The sequence below is a fragment of the Falco peregrinus genome, chromosome 3, assembly GCF_023634155.1.
Source record: "Falco peregrinus isolate bFalPer1 chromosome 3, bFalPer1.pri, whole genome shotgun sequence".
NCBI lineage: Eukaryota > Metazoa > Chordata > Aves > Falconiformes > Falconidae > Falco > Falco peregrinus.
In genome coordinates this window covers 106,360,566-106,380,826 of record NC_073723.1, presented here as the reverse complement: position 1 = coordinate 106,380,826, position 20,261 = coordinate 106,360,566, and the positions used below count along the sequence as shown (strand labels likewise).

The following is a 20,261-nucleotide window of genomic DNA, read 5'->3' as shown; positions in this document are numbered from 1 at the left end:
TTTTTTTGTCTCCACTTTGTACGCTTGTGTTTAGTTTTATTTTTAATTTGGCTCACATGATATGGCAGGGAGGCCTTCCTAACGTTAAATGTGCTTTCTCAGTGTTTTGCTGCTTCTTCATACTAACGCTTTCAGAATGTTTGAAAATAAAATAAAGATACTTGCTTGGCGCGAGTCTCTCTTCGTGTTGCAGGGCATTTTTTTTACTCTGGGTGAGTCATTGCCCTGCTCTTTCTCTCCAGGCAGGTCTGAGACACTGACAGCTTTTCAGCTGCTTACAGGTAAATTCGGGGTAAGTTTCTTGAGTCAACACAGGCTGATTGATTTCGGATGAATGACACTAGTGGAGAACGCAACTTGTACTGCTGCCTGCTCTTTGAACTTGAACAGTGGCAAAAATACTCTGTCAAATTTGTCCTTTCCTCTGTGTAGCAAATGACTGACTATGGGACTTTTTCCTTTCAGGGAGGAAACAGCAACATGAATTCATAGATGATGAGTAGGATGCCAAAGCCAGAGATGACAGTGCTCTTGAAGAAATGCTGGGTAGAACAAAAAGGTAAAAGGAACAGCTAATTGAGTGCATTTTGGAGCCTGTGGGACTTCATGTGGTACATTCCCTCATTAAGGCAAATGGCACGCCCCCTCAAACCATAGCTGAGTGTTCTGATTTCCCTCCTCCTCTGTTTTGCATGAAGTCCCAGTGATGCCTCTCACTCCCGACCTACTCTTTCTATGCTTAGGTCTTCCCCAAAGCTGCACCATTCTGTACCTAAAGCCCTTGCGAGACTCGTACTTCTGAATGTGCCCTTGCATGCACGGGCTTGCAGGTCCGGCAGCCGTCTCATTGTGACCTGTGGCTTGCACTCCCAAATTAGTTTGGCAATCATACCAGGTTTTCTGCTGCCATGTTTTGTGATGAGAACAAAAAGAGAAATAAGGGATGAACTCAGTGGGTTAATTTGCAGCCAGTGTCATTCTCCTGAGGTGACGGTTCAGCGCAGTCATTGCCTGTACTGTCTTCTGACTTAAACCTGGGCAGATACACGTGGTTAAAATGTTTGGAATGCATTGCAAACCAGTTGCCTCCGTGAGGACGGAATTGATTTCAGCTATTCTGGTGCTTTTTGCTGCATTTTGTGTTAATGCTCTTGAGGTGCCCAAAGGAATCACTGCTTATTGGCTCTTTCATTCTGAGAAATTCTCTCTGTCGCTGAGGTGTGGTAGTTTGCTTGAGGACTTTGGGAAGTAAGAGGCAGATTTACTCACACCTGCAGAGAGCTGTGTGGTAGAAGGGCCTCTGTTACGCTCCTCCAATGGCAGCAGAAGTGGCTGAAGCAACTGGCAAGAAGCAAGAAAAATCATCATTAGTAACGTTGCTCTCCTTGGGATATTTTCATGCTTGTTTATGGAAGACTGACTTTAATCCCCCAAAAAGTCAAAAGCAAACATTCTCCTTGAAAATGCTCCAGGTTTGTAGTCATTAACTGCGTGCTGCCCCATGCCTCTCGGGCTGTTTCTGGCAGCAGGGGTGTGGGATAGAAGGGCATTTCTGCAGCAAGCAGAAGATTTTGACGGTACAAGAAGCAAGATGAGGTGTGAATGGTTGATAGATACAAATAACAGTTCTATTCTGCTGCAAGTGTCGTCTTCAAAACAAGAATCGGGGAGGAATTTGCTATAGTTTAGGTTTTGGTGCCAGTTGTAATTTTTATGAGCTTAAATTGTTTCTAATCAAGCTGTGGTCTGTCATACAGAGCACTGTGCAGGGCAGGGTTAGGGCTTTTGAATAGGCTACCGCCACAGCCTTTCCTGAAGATCACTAGTGCAGTTTTGACAGTGTCAGAAATTACTTCTTCAGGCTGATTCATAACGCTAGGAAATCTGAAAGATCCAACCATTCCGTCCGCACGCCGCGTGTCTGGGAAGGGAGGTGCTGGCTTTCTGTGGCCTTTGGCACCTCGTTGTTTCCCACTGCAGCGTGTTTCCTGCAGCAGTGTAGCTTAAACGGCACGCTCGGTGTCTTTGGACCCTGTCAGCCGAGTACGTGAAGAGCCTGTCATGGGGACAGCACTCTGCGTTAGGGCACTGCTGTCATCTGTCAGAAGCTGTTTTCAGAACACATACAGCTTGCCTGAAAGCCAACCTTTTGCACTTTGAAGATGAGAAACATGTAGGAATTACAGATACTAAGATGCTATTTTCCATGGACAGCCCTCTGGATTTTGTGCTCTGTTGGTGGCTGGAAGCTGGGAACCCATATTCCCTACCAGCTCTTTTCTCTCCAAAGCTGGCCTCCAGCCTACCCCCAGCAGAATAGTTCTCTGAGAAGTTGTCAATGACTTCTCCTACTGTGTCAGTAAGAATATTATTTGGGCTCAATTGTGCCATTTAATTTTGCCTCTCTAGTAAAATACTTTCCCATTGGTGCCATGATAAGGAGCTGCTCTGGACGCTACAGCACGCCCTAAAATCCTTGTTATGTGTAGACCACATGGTGTCACAGGGGAGGAACAACACCAGATTCAGCGCTTTTGGTGAAAAAGTAGTAGTTTGTCCTATGGGAAATGTAACCATGTTTGAAATACTGTGTAAATAATCATAAGAAATGCAGAATATTTTTTTTAAATGGTCATAACTTGTGTAAGCTATCATGTAGTTAAAATACATGATGATATAATTTTTAGTTTAATAACACAAGAGTTGAGAATTCAGGCATACTTAAAATATTAATTAGCAAATTCCTGTTGTCAGTCTGTATTTTGGAAGATCTGATAGTTTTCTTCTTTCTTGTTTTGTGTATGTGTATGTTATAGCTGCTGGTGTATTATTCAGCTCTTTCTATAAACTCGGATGTAAATCTATTACGCTCTTTGAGTTTTGAAATTCTTCACCATCAATCTGGAAAGCTTTAAGTCTGCTAAAATTGGAGTACAGTCAGTGTTGGCAAGGCGCTGTGTCCTTACGGCTGTGCCGGTTCCCCAGAGCTAGGGCTCGTAGCTGTTCCCTGTTCCTCCCGCTCGCTGTTTGGGGCCCTGGAGCCCAGCCAGCCCGGCTTGGTGGTGGGTCACAGCACCCTGCGAGTCCAGCACCGCACCAGGCTGGGTGAAATGGAGAATGGTGAGTTGGTTTTCAGTACGTACTATTGGTTTTGACAAAGAGCACTATATGCATGTTATTTTACTATCCCTGCCACTAGACGCTGGCATGGGGAAGATGCATGGTGCTATTGCTTTAAGGTGGCTAGTGGCCGCTAGCTGTGCTCAGCATCACCTTTGCCAGCTCTGGCATTGCAGCACGTGCTGTCAACTCAGCAGTGGCTGGAAAGCTCAGATAGGACCAGATTTGGCATCAGCATAATCGCTTCTGCGGGCATTGCGCTTTGGATCCTGCCAGCTCCTCGCTGTTTCTTCTTTCTTCCAGCGTGTGGTATTTTACATGGCCCTGAGGATAGACAGTTGCCTACTAGACTAGCTTGTGGGGTTTTTTTTGTTTTTTTCCCCTCAGTCTTATCAGGTTTTCTGTTGCAGGGGAGCACTGGGAAATACGAATTCTATTTTGCTTGCTGTCCTGCTAACGCTTTAGCTTACTGGAGCTGGTGAGAGATGGCAGCAGTGGGAGTTGGTGTGCTGTTAGTCATTCGGGTGACATGGTCTGATAGACAAAGCTCCTGAGCTAGTGAAGGAGGACGCTTATCGAAGAGAGAGTCGCATTCAGGGTTGTGTAGCCTCATCTTCTCACTTGATGCAATTTCTCTTACTCAAATGCAAGTGGAGCTTTTAAAGGCAGCTGATACTATGTTCATGTTTAGCCTCCGTCTTGCAAGCATACAAGAAAGGAAGGTGAATCACTCGCTTGTATACTTTGATCTTGAAGTTCAGTATTACTCCTTTTCTGTCAGTGGCTTGTCAGACAAAAATTCATAGTAATTGTATTTAATGATCTTGCCCTCAGTGTTGGAGGCAAGGCAATTGGAGGAGATGCGGTTAGAATTCTTCCATTGTTGAAATACTTGATTTAGCTTAGAATATTTCATGGACCCATGAATGCATTTTAGGAAGACTATCATGTATCCATGGCTGTTACCACAGTTGTTGTTCCTACAAGGTAGGGTTCCAAGGTTCTCTGGGTTGGTTTGTGGTTTTTTTTTGGTTTGGTTTTGATCCATCCATGTGTTCCCGCCCCCCGCGCCCCCCCCCCCCCCCCCCCCCCCCGAAGAAACTGGATGTTTTTGACTAGTCCATGTTTGTTCCTGACATGAGCCATAGACAATCTTTCACCACAGTGTTGGGTGTTTAATCCAGCTGCCTCAAGGTCGGGTGTTTAATCCAACTCCTTGCTTTCACGGAACTTGCTATGAATGATACAAGCACCTCCTGTGCAGATAAACTTCCAGTATCATTGCTGAAAACGTAAGTTGAAATTTTGATTCTGTGGAAGTTATGATGATTATATTAATATCTGCCACATGATTTGTCTGCTTCCAACCATATGCTTTTTAAGTAAAAATCGCCCTTTTTGAATAAAAGCTGCCAACTGACTGGCAGAAAATAACCAAGGTATTTTTAGAGACAGACTGTGTAGCTTTTCCCATAGTAGATGGTGGATACCTACCAGTAATGCACCACTGGCTTTATGGGATTAGTGTGGCTAATGAGTTGTTTATAATAGTTTAGTAAATAGGGGCTTTTGTAGAGTCAGTGCACAAGGAGGAAAATCCAAAATAGTCCCCATTGTGATCTGCAATACTCTGCTTTGAATGCCACCACACCAGCTTTTCCTGGTGAAAGATGAACGGTGTTTTCAGTATTTCTTAATCATCATGGCCCATAGAAAACGTATTTTTATTGGAAGTGCCTACCCGGCCACTGAACAAAAATCCCTTGAGGAGAGAAACTGTCATCGATTGACATACAATGGCTCTGAGTCTAGTTCAGTAAGCACGAGGTTGTTGTGTGCCTTATTTTCCCAAAGAAGTGAATGCTTTGGGATTAATTAAACTCTTTTCAGTCTGTACAGCAGTGTAACCTTTCTTTTATGCATTGTAGGGCTTGCACCATGTAAGAAGTCAACTATGCTATCTGTGTGACTCCAAGATAAAGACTTGGGGTAAAATTACTTACATTCTTGAAATGAAAGAGTCTTGCAGTATATGCCTCGGAGTGCTCACCTTCCCGATTGCTTAACTGTTGTCTGGCCTGCACTTGAAGTGGGTGCTTTGCACCCTGTGCTTGTTTTTCCTGGGTATCCAGTCAGCTGACTAACAATACTGGATTTAAACTTTTCAGATGTGAGAGGTTTAAATTTCAGTGCGAGAGAGGCATAAACCACACGTTCATGTATTGCTGGTGTGAAGAACCTTAGCGTTTCAACACCTCCCTTAATGAGGGAGAGTGTAGCCCGTGTGGGGAAGGGAGTGGGATGGAGCTGTGTGGGACCCCACATTCAAGGAGCTTCCCAGTAATGGCGACACATACACAAAGCCTTTTTGCCTCTTTCATCTTAAATGGTGCAAGAAAGGAAGCATTGTTTTCTGAGCAAACACATGGCCAAATGAGGTGGGAAATATTTTATTTCCTAAAATCTATTTATTATAGACAGTGGTAAGCCATTTGTTAAAAGCAAGCCTTTACATTCTTTCAGATTTCATACCTTAAACTCTGTGGTTACTGGAGTCTCTTACACCTTTGTATCGTTCATGTAAACTGTAATTGTTTGAATGGTGATGGGTGCTTAAGGTTAGGGACATAATTTCATCCCCCAGGCTTTCACCTTGACTGTAAGGGCTTAATACCGAATACACCAGAAGTATGTGCAGTCCTTAGGTTATGCTCCTAATTGGCACTTAAAATTCATAGGCAGATCTTGCAGAGCCATTTCTGAAATGTGCTCTTCAGGCTTGTCATCCAGGTGACCGCCCATTTCCATTGATCCCACACTAATTTCTGCAACTAAGATCTGTTTACTTTTTATACTTCTAGTCAATTTTGACCAATCGGTAACCCTACAGAAGGATTAACTTCTAGTTTTAATATTATTATAAATCTACTTAAGTCTTTTTAAGCAGGAAGGGGTGTTACCAAAATTGACATTGTGCAACACTAGGTCACAGGTTTTACTGTTTAATCAGAGATAGAAGTTGAAATACATCATTGCATCTATGAAAGCTAATTCCAATATTAAAAGTTCTCTTAGCAGCTAAAAAGAAATAATGTAATGCATAATTCTTTTCTTTAGGAGCACTTGCTAATTTTGAATGTGTCTCCCACTCTCAATTGGTGGAAGTTATTTTAAGCTGTATTTTGTGGTTACTACAGGTGAGTTGGTAGTATATATCCAGTCCTTGGGCAGTGCTATGGTGTTGCTCAGTGTTGCCTGGTGAGGTCTTTTCAGCACCATGAGAATGGCAGAGTCACGGTCATTCAGAGCAAATTTTAAGGTGCGGGTGACAGGCTGTTCATAGACATAAGCACGGAGAAAGAGAAGGTTGTGAGCATCATGTAAATACTCGGATGAGGTTATGCTAACTTACGTTTTTGGAAGATAGCGTGCATTGTTTCCCTGGCTGAAATAGCCCTTTAGATAAACGTCAAAAAAAGAGAATGCGTATCACTTAACACAGAAAGTGACACTTCTTAAGGACCTTTTTCAATTTATAGTTCAATAAAAAGGGTAATCTGTGTAGGGATATTCTGTCCTTGCCTACAGTTCTGCAGTTCTGACAAGATCACGTTCCTGCTTTTACCTTCATGCTGTCCCAGGCTGAAATACTTCACATTTAACGCTCTTGGTTCTATAAATAATTGACGTGGCTCTCTTAGCAACTGAAGATCAGCAGCAAATTGTATTGTTGCTGGATAATAGGGTTGTTCTGAATTCTTTACTCCTTTACATCTTAATTTTCACTCTGCTACTAAGAGTGTAGGAACTGATTTACTCCATGTGGGGTGGGGGTGGGGGGAGTATTACTGTTCTAGTCCTTCAGGGGAGGAAGCTTAGGGGAAAGTCAAGAACTCGCAGATGACAACATCGAAGCAGAGACTTAATTATTTCAGTGATTTTTCTGCATATACAGTTTCTCCATATTTCTCATTTTATGCAACTCTTCCGAGCCATACGGAACAGAATAGTTTTAATGGTTAGACAATAGGCAAATCTAGAAAGAAAACTCTGTTCCATAGCAAAAAAACTAATGAGAAAATATTAAACCAATCATTTTTGTATATAAGAACTAGTGCATATCCTTGATGACAGAGGAGAAGGAGTTTGTGTAATAAGGCACCAGACAGGCACCCGAGAGATAATTTGAGTGGCTGCATCGCCATAGTACCACTGTAAGCAAAGGACGATTGATTCTAGTTTGTGATACTGGAATTAAACTTCCATTTGGCTTATCTATTCATAAATAATGATGAAAAAAAAAGTCAGGGAAGTTCCTTCTCATTGTGAATTTATAGCATGGCAGAACTCAGGCATGGTGAAGTTCTTTAAAGACTTGAGATGATTACTTCAACAGTAATGCTTTTTAATTGAAAGCATGAGTGCTCTATTGTTTGTTAATGGTGCTTCCACATAAGTCATGGGAGTGTATGAAGTAAGACTTGGTGTGGTAGCTCCAGGACAGGGTTTTGGGCAAAGGGCAGTGCCTGGACAGTGCCGTCACCAGGAGTTCCTTGGGAGCAGGCTGACTCAGGTTTGTGTGGTTTGGTGGTTTGTTTTTTTTTCTTTTTTTTTTTTTTTTTTAATCAGACTTTGCCTCTGGCTTCCAGTTCCTGAATCTACGTGGCTTCGAACACCTTCTGCCTCTGTTACCATCATCCATTTCTCTTCCTTCGATCTCCTTTTGTTCTTCTGTCATTGTCTTCCATTACTCATTCTTCTGTCTTCAGTGCCCAAGGCTGATATTTTCATACCTCAGTGACTAAAGTTTGGCTCCTAGATCAGTATTCATTCAGTTTATATAGACAGCAGTCCAATTTCAGAGGAGTCAAGTATCCTGGAAAAGACATTTGTTTAAAAGCACAAACAGAAATTTAGGAGCTTTAGGGATCTTTGACTTAAACATATCTCCCTGTTATTATTTGCTTTGGTGATCACTAGAGATCTGATATCAAACTGACGTGAGGATTATGCTGTCTTGAACATGTTGAGGGGAAAATAAGTATTACGGAAAATGGCCTTTTCCTCAAGGTAGAACTGGTTACTGTGTGGATTTCCGTGCACGCTGTTGGCTGGGATTCAAGGAGCTGGCACTGCCACCTTTGTGGAGTGACATTCCCTGGCCAGTCCCGAGCTGGGAGCTGTTCATCCACTGCCCAGAACAGCCAGTTGCCTACCAACATTGTGCACAATGGCTTTGCATTAATGCGCATTCATAGAGTTTACGCTTTCTTCTTGCTTCTTCGGTAGTAAGGGGAGTTTTGCGCACTAGCAGGGGAGAGGGGTTAGTATGTAGGGGAAAAACAACCCCAGAGAGCAGCAGCCAGCCTATATAGCTTATTACAGGATGACAACAGCTTTAAAAACAAAAACAAACAGACAAACAAAAATAAAATCCTTCCATGTACCTTATTGAAGACTGTGCTAAAATTATAACTGAGGCTACTGTGGATGACAATCATATTACCTCCTTAAACTAAATAACTTGATTGTCTTATTATAAAAGAAAGCAAAGAAAAATGTCCTGAATATACTGTAGGAAATTGTCTTTACTAAATCTAGCAAGGCATTTATGAGCATTGTATATATTATTTGATTTTGCCAGAATTACATAAATGGGGGGGAAATTGTTAATGTAAGTTGACTACCAGAGTAAATCACAGCCTGATTATTCTTCTTTTCTGGCTAAAATTAGAATTTGATATAATGGTCAATAGACATTTTCTTTAATTTTTGAGACATAATTTCTAATAGCTAATCCAAACAAATTGGAGAAAGTTGCTGCAGAATTGAAAAAATAAATTATCTGAATTTTATGGTGACTTACTGGTAAATCCCCTTAGTTGGAAGCTTTAATTTACCTCATATTTCAGGTTTTTTTCTCCTCTAACTGGCTTATGGGTGTATACTGGAGCAAAATAATTGTTATTTTCTTAGTGCCACCAGGGTGCTTGGAGCATGAACCACAGTGAAGACAGAACCTGGCCTGTTCTCATAGGGAGATAAAGGACCAAGGACCGCAGAGGAAGGAAGAATGGGGCTTGTGGCAGAGGCTGCGTGCTGCCGTGCGTGGCGTGGCAGGCGTTCTCCCTGGCATTGCTGGCTGCAGCAAAATGCCGGCGGCTGGCACCCATGTAAGTCAGTTCTGAAGCTGTTTGATCCTGTACCGCAATAAATGGGGCTCCAGCATGGCAACCCCCCAGGCGGCCGCTTGTTTCCCTCTGGAGTCGGTGCCAGTGTAGAGGAACAAAGCATTTTTGCCCTTGTTCTTGGTTAAACAGGTAAATACTGCGTTTCGTGTTGAGGCTACTGCCTTAAGTATCTGCAAAAACTTTATGAGGCTTTGCACAGCAAAAACATCTTTCCTCCAGGGTCCATTAAAATGGCTCTGGAGTTATGCTTCAGTTTTGCCTGGTATAAATTCCCGATAGCCGACAGTGTTTTACTAGAGGTTATTTGAATGTAGTGTTTGTATTTCTGAGGGAAATAAATGGGCTCAGAACTGCAGAGGGGATGGGGAGAAGAATGTATCCAAACTCCAAAATACGGAGGATGAGCAAGTTTGGCCTCCTGCTAGGGTAGTATGCAGTTTCTTCCAGCCTGAGTGTAATCTGGGATCTTTAGTTCCCGGTAACGTGTGTTCTTCTTCAACTTCCACACATCATTTGGGGCAAGTTGTTTGGATGGCAGAGCCCGAAACGGAGTATACTTCTCTGGAGAACCCTTCTGAAAAAATGCGTGTTTTGGGATGTTTACCTGGTTTTGATGAACCTGGGAATTGGCACTTATATTTCCCAAATGCAGTGAAGTATTGTGAAATGACAGTGAATTTATACATGCACATTGCCTTGGTTAAGTCTTGGGTTTATTCCTAGAAGAAACAGCTTTTGATTCTGGAAGTGTAGAGAGGAAAGGGCAAAAGCATTTCATTTCTATCACTGTGAGGTTTTTTTTAAGCATCTCTATTCACACTTCTAAGAGTATTTTTGTAAAAACACTTGGCATTCCTTGCTTCTAAATCACGGACTAACTTTGTGCAAACAATTCAAAAGAAATGGGGTTCCAACATTGTCATTATAGCTATTAAAACTGTCTGAATTGTTTTGCTTTTTGATGTTTGCCATAGCAACGGTGGATGTATAATTTGCTGAATATCCATAACAGGATATTTGAATATATTCTTTACAGTTTTACTTCTGCATATTACTAAGCATGCCAAATCATCACATTAACCCAATTAACCAAGCCAGACCCACATCTGCCATGGAATGACAATGAAGGTGGTTTTTTTTTTAAGGAACTTTTTATTTCACCTCCTCCTCAACAACAACAAAAAAAGCCAAACGCCGTACATCAGAACAGCGGCAGCTTTTATCAGTATGCTGTTAAAAATTATTCATGATTCAGACTGCGAAAACTCCTGGCACATCTACTTTCTTGCTGCTTATCAGCTGGAGGTAGCTCTGTGTTTGTGCCCCTAGAAAGGCAAGACCAAGTCAGTTTATCCTGTACCGTACATGCACAGAATCTCCGGCGGTTTGGTAACTCTGTGCCTTAATAGCGATTAGACTGTTGATTTTTAAACAGTGGGGAGCTGGGAAACTTGAAAGATACCAGCAGCACTTCAATTCAAATGGCTTGTTCCTTATCATTTTATTGCACAAGGAATTAAATGAAAATATTTGGGACTTTGCTGGCATGCTTGATGAAAAATCTGTGTTCAAATAGCATCCATGATATTACACAGATCACATTGCTGTAATAACCTATGTACTACTGTTAAAATTGTGTGATTTCAGGTATATAAGATTCAGTTTATTAGTTTGTTTTTTTCTCATGGTAGGAAAGCTTATGTTGAGGAAGAGAATGAGTTCATTAGCCGTATGTAGCAGAGCTCATACACTATCGTGGTAACCCCTTGCAAATGCTTTATTCATCCTCTTCCACACAAATTCTCATCGTCTTTATGGACCAGGAAGGATCTAGAAAGCCAGACAGCGCTCCCAACGACTCTTCATAGAGCAGGTTGCACACCACTGGTAGAGCCAAGGTAGGTCATGTTAGTTGTGGAAGCAGAGTTATTGCCACCCAGTTCCTCCTTCTGTGGGCTGTAACGGCTGAGAGAAGGCAGCTGGTGTCCTGAACAACCTTGTCAATCAGCCCACATGGACCTCATTACTCTAATGAGCCATGGAAGCACATAAGGAACTACTTGAGCTTTGGAGAGAAGAGAGAGATGGACACTCTTGTGCACACATGTGGCTGATTTTGCATTTAATTATGTTGCTGGGTGATCCCAAGGTCTAACCCCATGTGGAGTACCTCGTGGTTATTTGTTCTCGGGCATATGTAAGTGAATAATGCAGTGAGGGCTATGACCAAAATAAATGTGCTCATCTCCCTGAACAGAAGGGAAGGACTGTTTGTGGCAGCAGTTGCCGTCTGCGTTCCTGGGAGTGGCCTGGGTTCCTGCCTGCGTTTCAGCCACAAGCATGGGTGTCTGCAAAATGACATCCAATTAGCTCCCCGGCAGTACTGTGCGTAGTAGCAGAGGAAGAATCTTTGTCACTCAGAGGAGGTGCGTTAGCCCCACCGTTTCTCTTGTCTCCTTTTTGTTGCGTAGTCTTGCCTGAATATCCAGGTGGAAGCCTGAGCCCCTTCCAAATGCCAGCCTGATGTTGGTCTTGGGCAGGATACCGAGATGCCAGGAGATGAGCTGATTCAGAGGAGAGGTGGTAGATAGGACTGGCGCTCTGAAGGCACCACAGGCTATGCTTCTGGACTGATCTGGGTGCCTGTTTCTTGCCAAAGAAGGGAGAGCAAGGCAGGCCTGGCTGTAGGGTGTAGGCGCTGGCGCCTGCCACTCCATGTGGAGCGCTGGGATGAGGTCAATGCGGGATAGCCCTCTGCGTCCTGTTAAGATCTTTGCACCTAAACATCTGACCCTTGCACCAGGTAGTTGACTTCCATCTCTTAAGGGGGAGGTATGCTTATTTTAATCTAGTATTCTTTTCTTTGCTGTAATGCAAACCACGAGGAGCACCAACTGTATGGCTATACCTTGTGTCTGTGCTAAGTGTATGGATCATCTTTGAAGAATATCCAAGGAGAGGCATAAATTCCCTGCAACTCATAGAGAAAATGATAGCTCTTTGCCAGTGTGGCAACCAGAAAAGTTTCTGGCAGGTCTCAAGCAGCTGAAGAAAACAATTAGCTGATCCTGTAACTGCATTAATATTTGTGCATATTTATAGGACAGAGTATACTAGATTAGCTTTATGACCGTTGGGAGTGAGCCTGTCATTCTAGAGCCGCTTCATCAATGTGCCTTTCACGCTCCATGAGATTAGCAGCCGCTGGAAGTAGGAAGAAGGAATTTTCCTTTCTTCTGTCTTAGAAGAGACCCATCATACCATGCTCCTCTTTTGTCTTGGCTCGGAAACGGCTTCAGTCTTTAGCAAAACCAGAGAGCCAACAGGTCTTCTTTAAAGAAGTTCCACTCTCACGGGGATCTGAGGGGAAAATATCCTTTTTGCGTGTTTACTCACACACATCAAAGGAAGGGGCCGTTCCGCTCTCCGTTAGCGCTGTGCAGGCACGAGGCGCGGTGCAGACACGCCGAGCTCTGCGCCAGCGGCTGCCGGCGCTCCTCAGGCTGTGCCCCCCGGCGGTGTGGACAAAACTTGGCCGGGCAGAGTCCATCGCTCTGCCACGGCACTGCCAGCTTGGAAGAGGACAGGGCCGTTATCTCGGTGTCTTGGGCGCCGCTTTAGAGCGGAAGCTCCTCGACATCCCGATTCCCAGGCAGGTGCTGCCGGCCGGGATCAGCGCGGCTGCCCGTGTCACCCTGTGTCTGACAGCATGTGCCACAGCTCGGCACGAACGCGTTTCCGTAGGAGCGGTGGGGCTCCCTCCAACTTTTCCCGCCTCGCTGGCAGCGGTAACTCGGCTCCCCTTGGGGGGGGCAGCCCCTGCCCGCCCCAGCTGGCCGCCGGGGGGAGGGGGCGGGGGGGGGGGCGCACGGTGGCGAGGGCCCCCGCAGCCCGGCGCGGTGCTTCGTCTGTCCCCGTGGGGGAGCTGTGCCCCCGCCCCTCCCGGCGGCCCCCGGGGCGGTGCCGCTCCGGCACTAACACCGGGCCCGCCTGTGCCGGAGCCCGCTGGGGCGAGGGTGCCGTTCGCTGGCGAAAGAACCACCCGCAGCTTCTCAGTCTCGACTCGGAGCCGGTGACTTTTAAACCCCGCTCACCCGCCGGAGCCCGCGGGGGCGACACGCTACCGCTGTTGCCGGCGGGTGGCCTGGGAGCGGCACCGTGTCTGTTTTAATAGGGCAGGCGGGCGGGGCCGGGCCGCGGGGCTGCCCCCGCCGGGCGGGCGGGGCGGGTGCGGGGATTGGCGGCCGGGCCGCCCACCGCGCCAATCGGAGGCTTTGTTTAGGGTTACAGGGAGCGGAGGGGGCGTGCGCCCGGCGGGGCCGCCCGCAGCCAATGGCCGGGGCCGGGGGCGGGGGCGCCGGCGGCCGCCCGGCTCGCCCGCCCCATTGGCCCCGCGCGCGGTCACTCCGGCGGACGCCGCTCCTCGTTGGCTGCCGGTGCCGGCGGCGCCGTGCGTCAATCGGCGCGTTCCGCTTCCTCCGCGGCGCGGTTGGCTCTGGCGGCCGTCTGTCGTGCTGCGCCGCTTCCCCAGTGGCCACTGCGGCCGTCAGTAAAGCGCCGGATCCCGCCCTCCTCGTCTTGCCGGCGGCGCCGCTGAGTGGCTGCGGCGTGTGTCACTGAAGCGCTGCCGCGCTCCCATTGGAGGGGCGCGCTGTCCGTCGCGCCCATCCCCTCCACGTTCCCACCTCCCGCCCGTCGCGATTGGCCGCCGCGGGTGTCAGTGCGGCGGCTCCCCCAATGGGCGGCGCGGGGTGTACGCCGTGCGCGCGGGGTGGCCGGCCCGGCGGCGGCGGCAGCGGGAGGAGGCGGCGCGCGCCTGGGTCCCGGTCGCGAGGAGGCGGAGGAGGATGTGGCGCGCGGAGGGGAAATGGCTGCCGAAAACAAGCCGGAAGGTGAGAGCGCGGCCGGGCCGCCTCCCGCTCCGTGCCGCCGGGCCGGGCCGGGCCTGCGCCGCCGCCGCCGCGGGGCTGCCACCGCGCCGGGCCCTCCCGCGCCGCCCTCCACCCCCCCCGCCCCTGACCCCCGGCCGCGGGGCGGCGGCGGCGGCGGAGGCCGGGCCGCGCGGCGCAAAGTTTGGCGGCGGCGGGCGCCCCCGCGGGGTCGGGCCGGGCCGGGGAGGGACGGAAGGGAGCGGGGGGGATGGCGGCGGTTGGGCAGGCCATGTGCGGCGGGCAGGCCGCGTGGCGCCGGGGCCGCGGCGGCCGGGCCGGGCCGGGACACGGGCACGCCTCCCGCCGCCCGCCGGCACGTGCCCGCCCGCCGCCAACATGGAGGCTGCGGCGGTGTGGCCGGCACAGGGTGCGGCGCGGAGCTCGGGGCTCCGCCGCTCCCGGCCTGGGCCTCGCCGCCGCCCGGGGGGTCACGCCGCGCCGGGCCGGGCCTGGCCGCGCCGCCCTCGCCGGCCCCCCCCTCCCCCGGCCTCGCTTCCTCCTCCCCCTCCCCCCCCCCCCCCTCCCCTCCCGGCGGCGGCGGCGGCGCACGTGCCTCGCGGGCGCGCGCCCGTCACGAGCGGGGCGGCCTTGTCCGCGGCCCCGCCGCACCGGGGCCTCCGCGCCGGCGGGCAGCGGGCGGGCCGGGGGTGGGCGCTGCTGGGGCGGGCGGAGCGGCGCGGCGCCGCCCGACGAGCGGCGGGGCCTGGAGGGCAGCGGGGGGAGGGCCCGGCCCGGCCGCCGCCGCTGGCGGCACTGGCGGGAGGAGGCGGAGGCGGTGGGGGGCAGTCCGGGCGCCCAACTCCGGGCGAAAGTTACCGGCGCGGCGGGGAGCCGGGCGGCGGCGTGTCCGCAAGGGGGTAGCGCTGCTCCGCCCGGCCGCGGCCCCGCGCCCCCCCCTCCGGCGGGGCCGCCCGGCGGGAGCCCGGTGCGGGGAGCGGGGCAGGGCCCGTCCCCAGGCCCGCTCGCCTCGCAGTTAATGCCTTTTAATATTATTAATTTTTTTAATAATTTCCCCGAAGTTTGGCCGAGCCGGCCGGCGGGAAGCGCCAGCGTCCGCTCCCCGACCCCAGCGCCGTGCGCCCCGCCGGCCCCCCGGGCGGCCCCGCAGCCACCCCGGGCGGGCCCGGCCGCCGCTCGCACCGCCGGCGGGGCCGCCCTCGGCCCGGCATCGGGAGCGCGGCCGGTGCCCGGTGCTCGCGCCTCCATCTTACCGGGGCCGGGGGAGAGGCCGGCGGCCGGGCCTGTCCCGCCACAGCCGGTTGTGTAACCGAACCGGTGCGTTCGCTAACGCCGCCTGAACTGTCAGCACTTGCAGCTGGGCACGCCAGGTACCACTATTTAATATGGCTAATACAGGTTTTTTTTCCTTATTCGCTACAGTATATGTGCTTCCTCACTTTTAATCCGTTTGCCCTCTTCACCGGGAAACCCCTTCTTAGATTACAAGGGTCGTTATCCTGTCTCTTTGCCTGGATTTCCGCTCAAAGAGCTTTGAGAATACCTTTTAAATTTTTTTTTATATCAGGAAGGTGTTTGTCGTAATTTAGGAGGTGTAGAGCCTCCCTAGGCATGGCCACCTTCGGTTTGATTTTTGCCTGCGCCTCGTCCAGCGTGACGTAGGCCCCGTGCTCTCCAAAAATGCAAATTTTAAGTAGTAGTGGTGATTGGGAGTGTGTCAGCTTCATCTTTTATTAATCTCTTTAATGCTCCCAAATTCATTAGTTCCATCTTTCCTGTGGTCTGGAAAACGCTGGGCTTCATTCTTTTCTCATTTGTGTTGAAGTAAATGATTAACTTCGCTGAAGTAGTAGAATGTCAACTGGTTAACGCTGGGTGTAAGTGATCAGAGAGTTAGCGTCTGTCTGGACTTCCTAGCTCAAACTGTGAAGTTTCGGTTCTTTTGTGGATGAAAGTACTGTCACCAAAGCACACTCAGGCTTGATTCTCTTTTCGGGCTTCCTGTGCCAATGTATGATGACATTTTTTTTTCCTACGTAAAGCGGAGGCTTTGCTATACCCGTCCCTGTGCGGTCGCGGCTTTACAGAGCCACGCAGCTCAGCGCTCCTTGATTTGAAAGGTAATTCAGCCTTTACCATTGTTATTTAGTGCAACTTCCGTCATTTTTCATATCGGTAAGTAATTTTTGTGGGCCGTCTGAGTGTGTTCTGGCTGAGGAGACGGGTCAGCAGCAGCATTTGCATTTGTGATGTACGTGAGTCGCTGGAGAAACTGGAGAAACGTCTGCTCTGCCCGGCGTTTAAAGGCACCCACCCCATATCGTAATCCAGCGTTTCGCTTGGCTGCCCGGTCCTTGGCTCGCGGCTTTGTACCCGCGCAGAGCACGGGCAGCGTCGCTGAGGCGGGAGCGGAGAGTCTTCGGCTCGGCGCTGGCGCCTGTGGTGTTCCCGTAGTAAGTGCACGGAGCAGCTCCCCGCGCTGACCTAGTTCTGTGGTATATTTTCAAGGAGGTGAGGTATAAACCATTCATTCTTTAAACTTAAACTCCACCTGGCGGAAACTTAAACGGGAATCGTTTTAAAGCGTGACTCAAGAATGAGCATTTCACCAGTAGTACAGATGCTGGAGGAGAGCACGCAAGTCGCTTTAGGTTTTTGTTACTTGAAAAAAGCGTGTGTGAATGGGACCTAGCAGGTTAGTTGTGTGGAGAGCGCTGCTTTTGTTGGGGGGGCAACCCGCTCCATCCACCCAAAGCGGTACGGGAGAAGTGAGCCTTGTGAACAGCAGCGAGCAGCTCTGCAGACCTGCCTGGTTTTGGCGTTGCCCCATCAAGCTTCGGTCAGGGCTCCTCGTGCCTGGCTAGCAGCAGGAAAACCCCAGCAGTAGGTGAGAGCTTGACACGAGGCTGGCGTCTCTGTTCCCTGGCTGCAGGAGACATCTCCACGTCTTGGAAAACCTGGGTGAGTTTCCTCTTTTCTGGTTTTTAGGCAGAATGAAGCTGGGCTTGATGACCAAGCAGCTCTTGCCATCCTTGCAGCAGAGGGGTTTACGGCTTTTGTAGTTTCTGCCGCCTTTTGCGCGTCTGAAGTGCTACAGGACTGACCCTCGGAGGTGCCATCTTGGAAGCTGCACCAGGCTCAGGGCATGATTGGGGTGGGGGCTCTTTAAATTGAGAAAGGAAAGTTGTTTTTTTTTAAAGTTCAGAATAGAATGTGGAACCTTTCTTTAGACTGTGTGTGTACGACTGTGTGTTCGTACGGGCAGGTACCTGAAACCGCCAGCTTTAAGGCAGAGCCGTGCCCGTGTGTTTAAGCCGTGCAGCTGGCGCAGGAGCTGGGCGCTGTACTCGTCGTGCCCGCTGTGTTCGGTTATATGCAGTTGTTGAATTTGGCGTATGTTAATTCAGGCAGGGTCAAGAGTTGGGCAAGTCAGGAGGTGGAATTTCTCCCCAAAGCTCCCACGTGAGCCGAGGATACCGAGGGAGGATGGTGGTAGGGATTTTGGCAGCTGTTCTGGGTTTGTTGTTCATCCTGACCGAGGAGGCAGTTAGAGCTTCAAATACTATTGAATGCTGAGAGACTGTTTGGGCAACATGCCTTTTGAAAACAAAACATTCTTGATTTGGTTGTTAAACAGCAAATATTTACTTCCCTCTGCGGAAGTGTTGCATAACGTTTTATTACTTAAACAAACCTTGAGCTTATTGTGAGCATGACGGATTGGATTTTGTGCCGCGCTTTCTGTACTGCTGTCCTTCTTGGCAAAATTGGACCGTCACGGTGAGGAGGCAGGGTTTGACACTCGGCTCGGTCCGCTCGCTGCCCCAGAATTTTTGCTGAATTTCAGCAGTTGGGATTTTACCAAAATTTCTGTTGACAGGGACAGAGGCAAACTGCCTTCTAGTGAAGCTTCTAGACCCACTCAGAGGGCTGTAAGCCAGCAGGATGGTTTCAGAGGGTGGACTTGGTTTGCTTTTTCCAAACAGCAGGAACTACGTCTGTCTGTGAGGTCTGGGGTTTTAGTGGGTTGTTCTTTTTTTTTTTTTTTTTTTTGAGTACTTTTGGCATTATAACCATTGTACGTGCAAGATTTCTGATGTAAGGTGTAGGGCTTGTTTAAAGCGCTAGGTTTTTTAAGCCACTTCCACATCTCCTCTTGTTAATGATTTTCCCAAATGCTTTGGCTCAAAGGTGTTTTTGTTTATTTGTGTGGGGTTTTAAAGCTATCTCTGTAGGAAGGTTTTGTACAGATGTTGTGACTCGGATTTCATTTCCTATATCGGGGAACAGTGAGAGGCTTATGTCCAAGTAAGGTTAAACCAAGTATTTTTAAAATTTAAGCTTTCAAGACTTGGTGTTAACTTTGTTACTAATACTTTTAAATGGTTCTTCTCAAACAGTGCAGTCCTTTAAAAACACCTGCTTACAAAGATGTGTTACTGGAGGAAGAGGGAGTACCTATCCTGCCTTTCTGTCCGGGCAGGCTTCAGAGGGAGGGTGCCGTAATGTGACCTTCCTTTTTTAGTGTCCCTTCTGTCTCTGCTTCAATAAACCAAATACATCTGCAGGGGTAAAAAAAAAAAACAAAACCAAAAACCCAACAAAACCAAACCACAAACCCAAACCTTTTCATGGAGTGAAATGAGGCTGGTGGAGTGCGTTGTGGAATACTGTGCCGGTTAATTAAAATACAGTGCTTCCAGCAGCTTCTTGCATCTTCAGTATTTCCTGGCCTCCTCCTCCAGACTTTGCTGAGTTTTTTCTTTTTTGTGTCACCCACCCCCCGCCCGCCCCTCATTGTCTCCTGTTTCTGCCTTCCAAGGCTTCCTGTCCTCCTTCAGCCCTCTGTTGTGTTTAACCTGTTTTAAACCCTGTGGGATTTGAAAGGCAAGTATGCCTGCGGGTGCTGGCATCTCTCTTAACTCCAGTTATTTTGGGGTGCAGCGCTTGCCCTCTTCCTGGATTGATGCTGGAGGTGCGGATTCATACTGGGGAGCAGTTAGAGCTCTGGGTATGGCAGCAAGAGCAAACTCCCGTTATTGCTGGGAGTGGAGAGCTCAGTGTCCTTCTCCTGTTCTTGTCGCATCTTTGGTTCAGGGGTATTGGGTTTTTTTCCTGCCAGCTCTCCAGGTCGGTTTCCAAACTCAAACTGTTTGCAGTGGTAAGTAATTTCACTAGCCTCAGCCAATACTTTGGGACTTCTGGTGTTGAGAATGTTTGTAGTATTGAAAACTAAACCCATTGGTGGTTTAGTTTTGCTCGGCTAGACTGTTAATAGCCATCCCTCCTTAGCTTCATTGTAGTTGAATTTGATGATGGCATTTTAGTGAAAACCAGAGGGTGAAGGAATTGATGACAGGTCTAAAACAAATGAATTGTTGGCGACAGTGAGCAGTGGTTGAATCATTCTGTTGCGCTTGTCATGTTTAAAAGCAACACGGTGAAAGTCACGCGTGAACACACTTTGGAGCTGCAGGAGAAACCTGAAGCGACGGCACAGTTTCAGCGCTGCCAGGGATTGCTTTTGAAACGGTTACTTTTGTGCCCCTTCTGAATTGAACCAAATTCTCCTTTCTTGTGTGGTTAGCAGGGTGCTTCAAACTGCCTGCTAAGGCGGGAGAGGAAAAGAGGAGCCTGTGAAATAGAGCAGCCACTTTTGCTGGTTGGGGGAAGTAGGCTCCTGAGTGCTGAGCACAGTGATAAATGTACAGTGTAAGAAATAAATAGCTAATTGTGTAAACCAGGCCTTCTCAACCAGCGCGTAGGCTTTCATTAAGAAGAATTGTGCTATCGACTCTTCCCCAAAACGCACCATTTGCAGTTTTACAGAACTGTGTTGTTTAAATTGAATTCAGTTATAAAATGTCAAGAAACTTTCTGCTATGTGAAAAGGATAAAATAACTTAGAAGTAGTGTGTTCCTGGCGGGGAGCACCGGGATGCTGATACGCAGCAACCGAGTTTTAGCTACATTTGTATTTCTGAGTTTTAGAATGGGTTTGTAGGGCTTGTCATAGCAAGAAAATAGTTATCACAAATATTCCAAGAAACTAGGCTAGACT

At 48.7% G+C, this 20,261-nt stretch overlaps 1 protein-coding gene across 13 annotated transcripts in view; it reads left to right on the top strand.

Annotated features, from left to right (window-relative positions):
- The window catches only part of CAMTA1 (calmodulin binding transcription activator 1), a 324,941-nt gene that overhangs the window by 7,095 nt on the left and 297,585 nt on the right, over positions 1–20,261 (top strand). For 9 of the 13 annotated variants that reach the window (XM_055799761.1, XM_055799755.1, XM_055799756.1 and 6 more), the window contains exon 2: positions 466–559. In XM_055799761.1, the coding sequence (XP_055655736.1) occupies positions 493–559 (67 nt within the window). In that variant the 5' untranslated portion in view covers positions 466–492. Of the gene's footprint in view, positions 1–242; positions 282–465; positions 560–13,933; positions 14,204–15,411; positions 15,571–20,261 lie in introns of those variants that run through there. The other 4 variants (XM_055799751.1, XM_055799760.1, XM_055799757.1 and 1 more) reach the window with 4 other exon arrangements.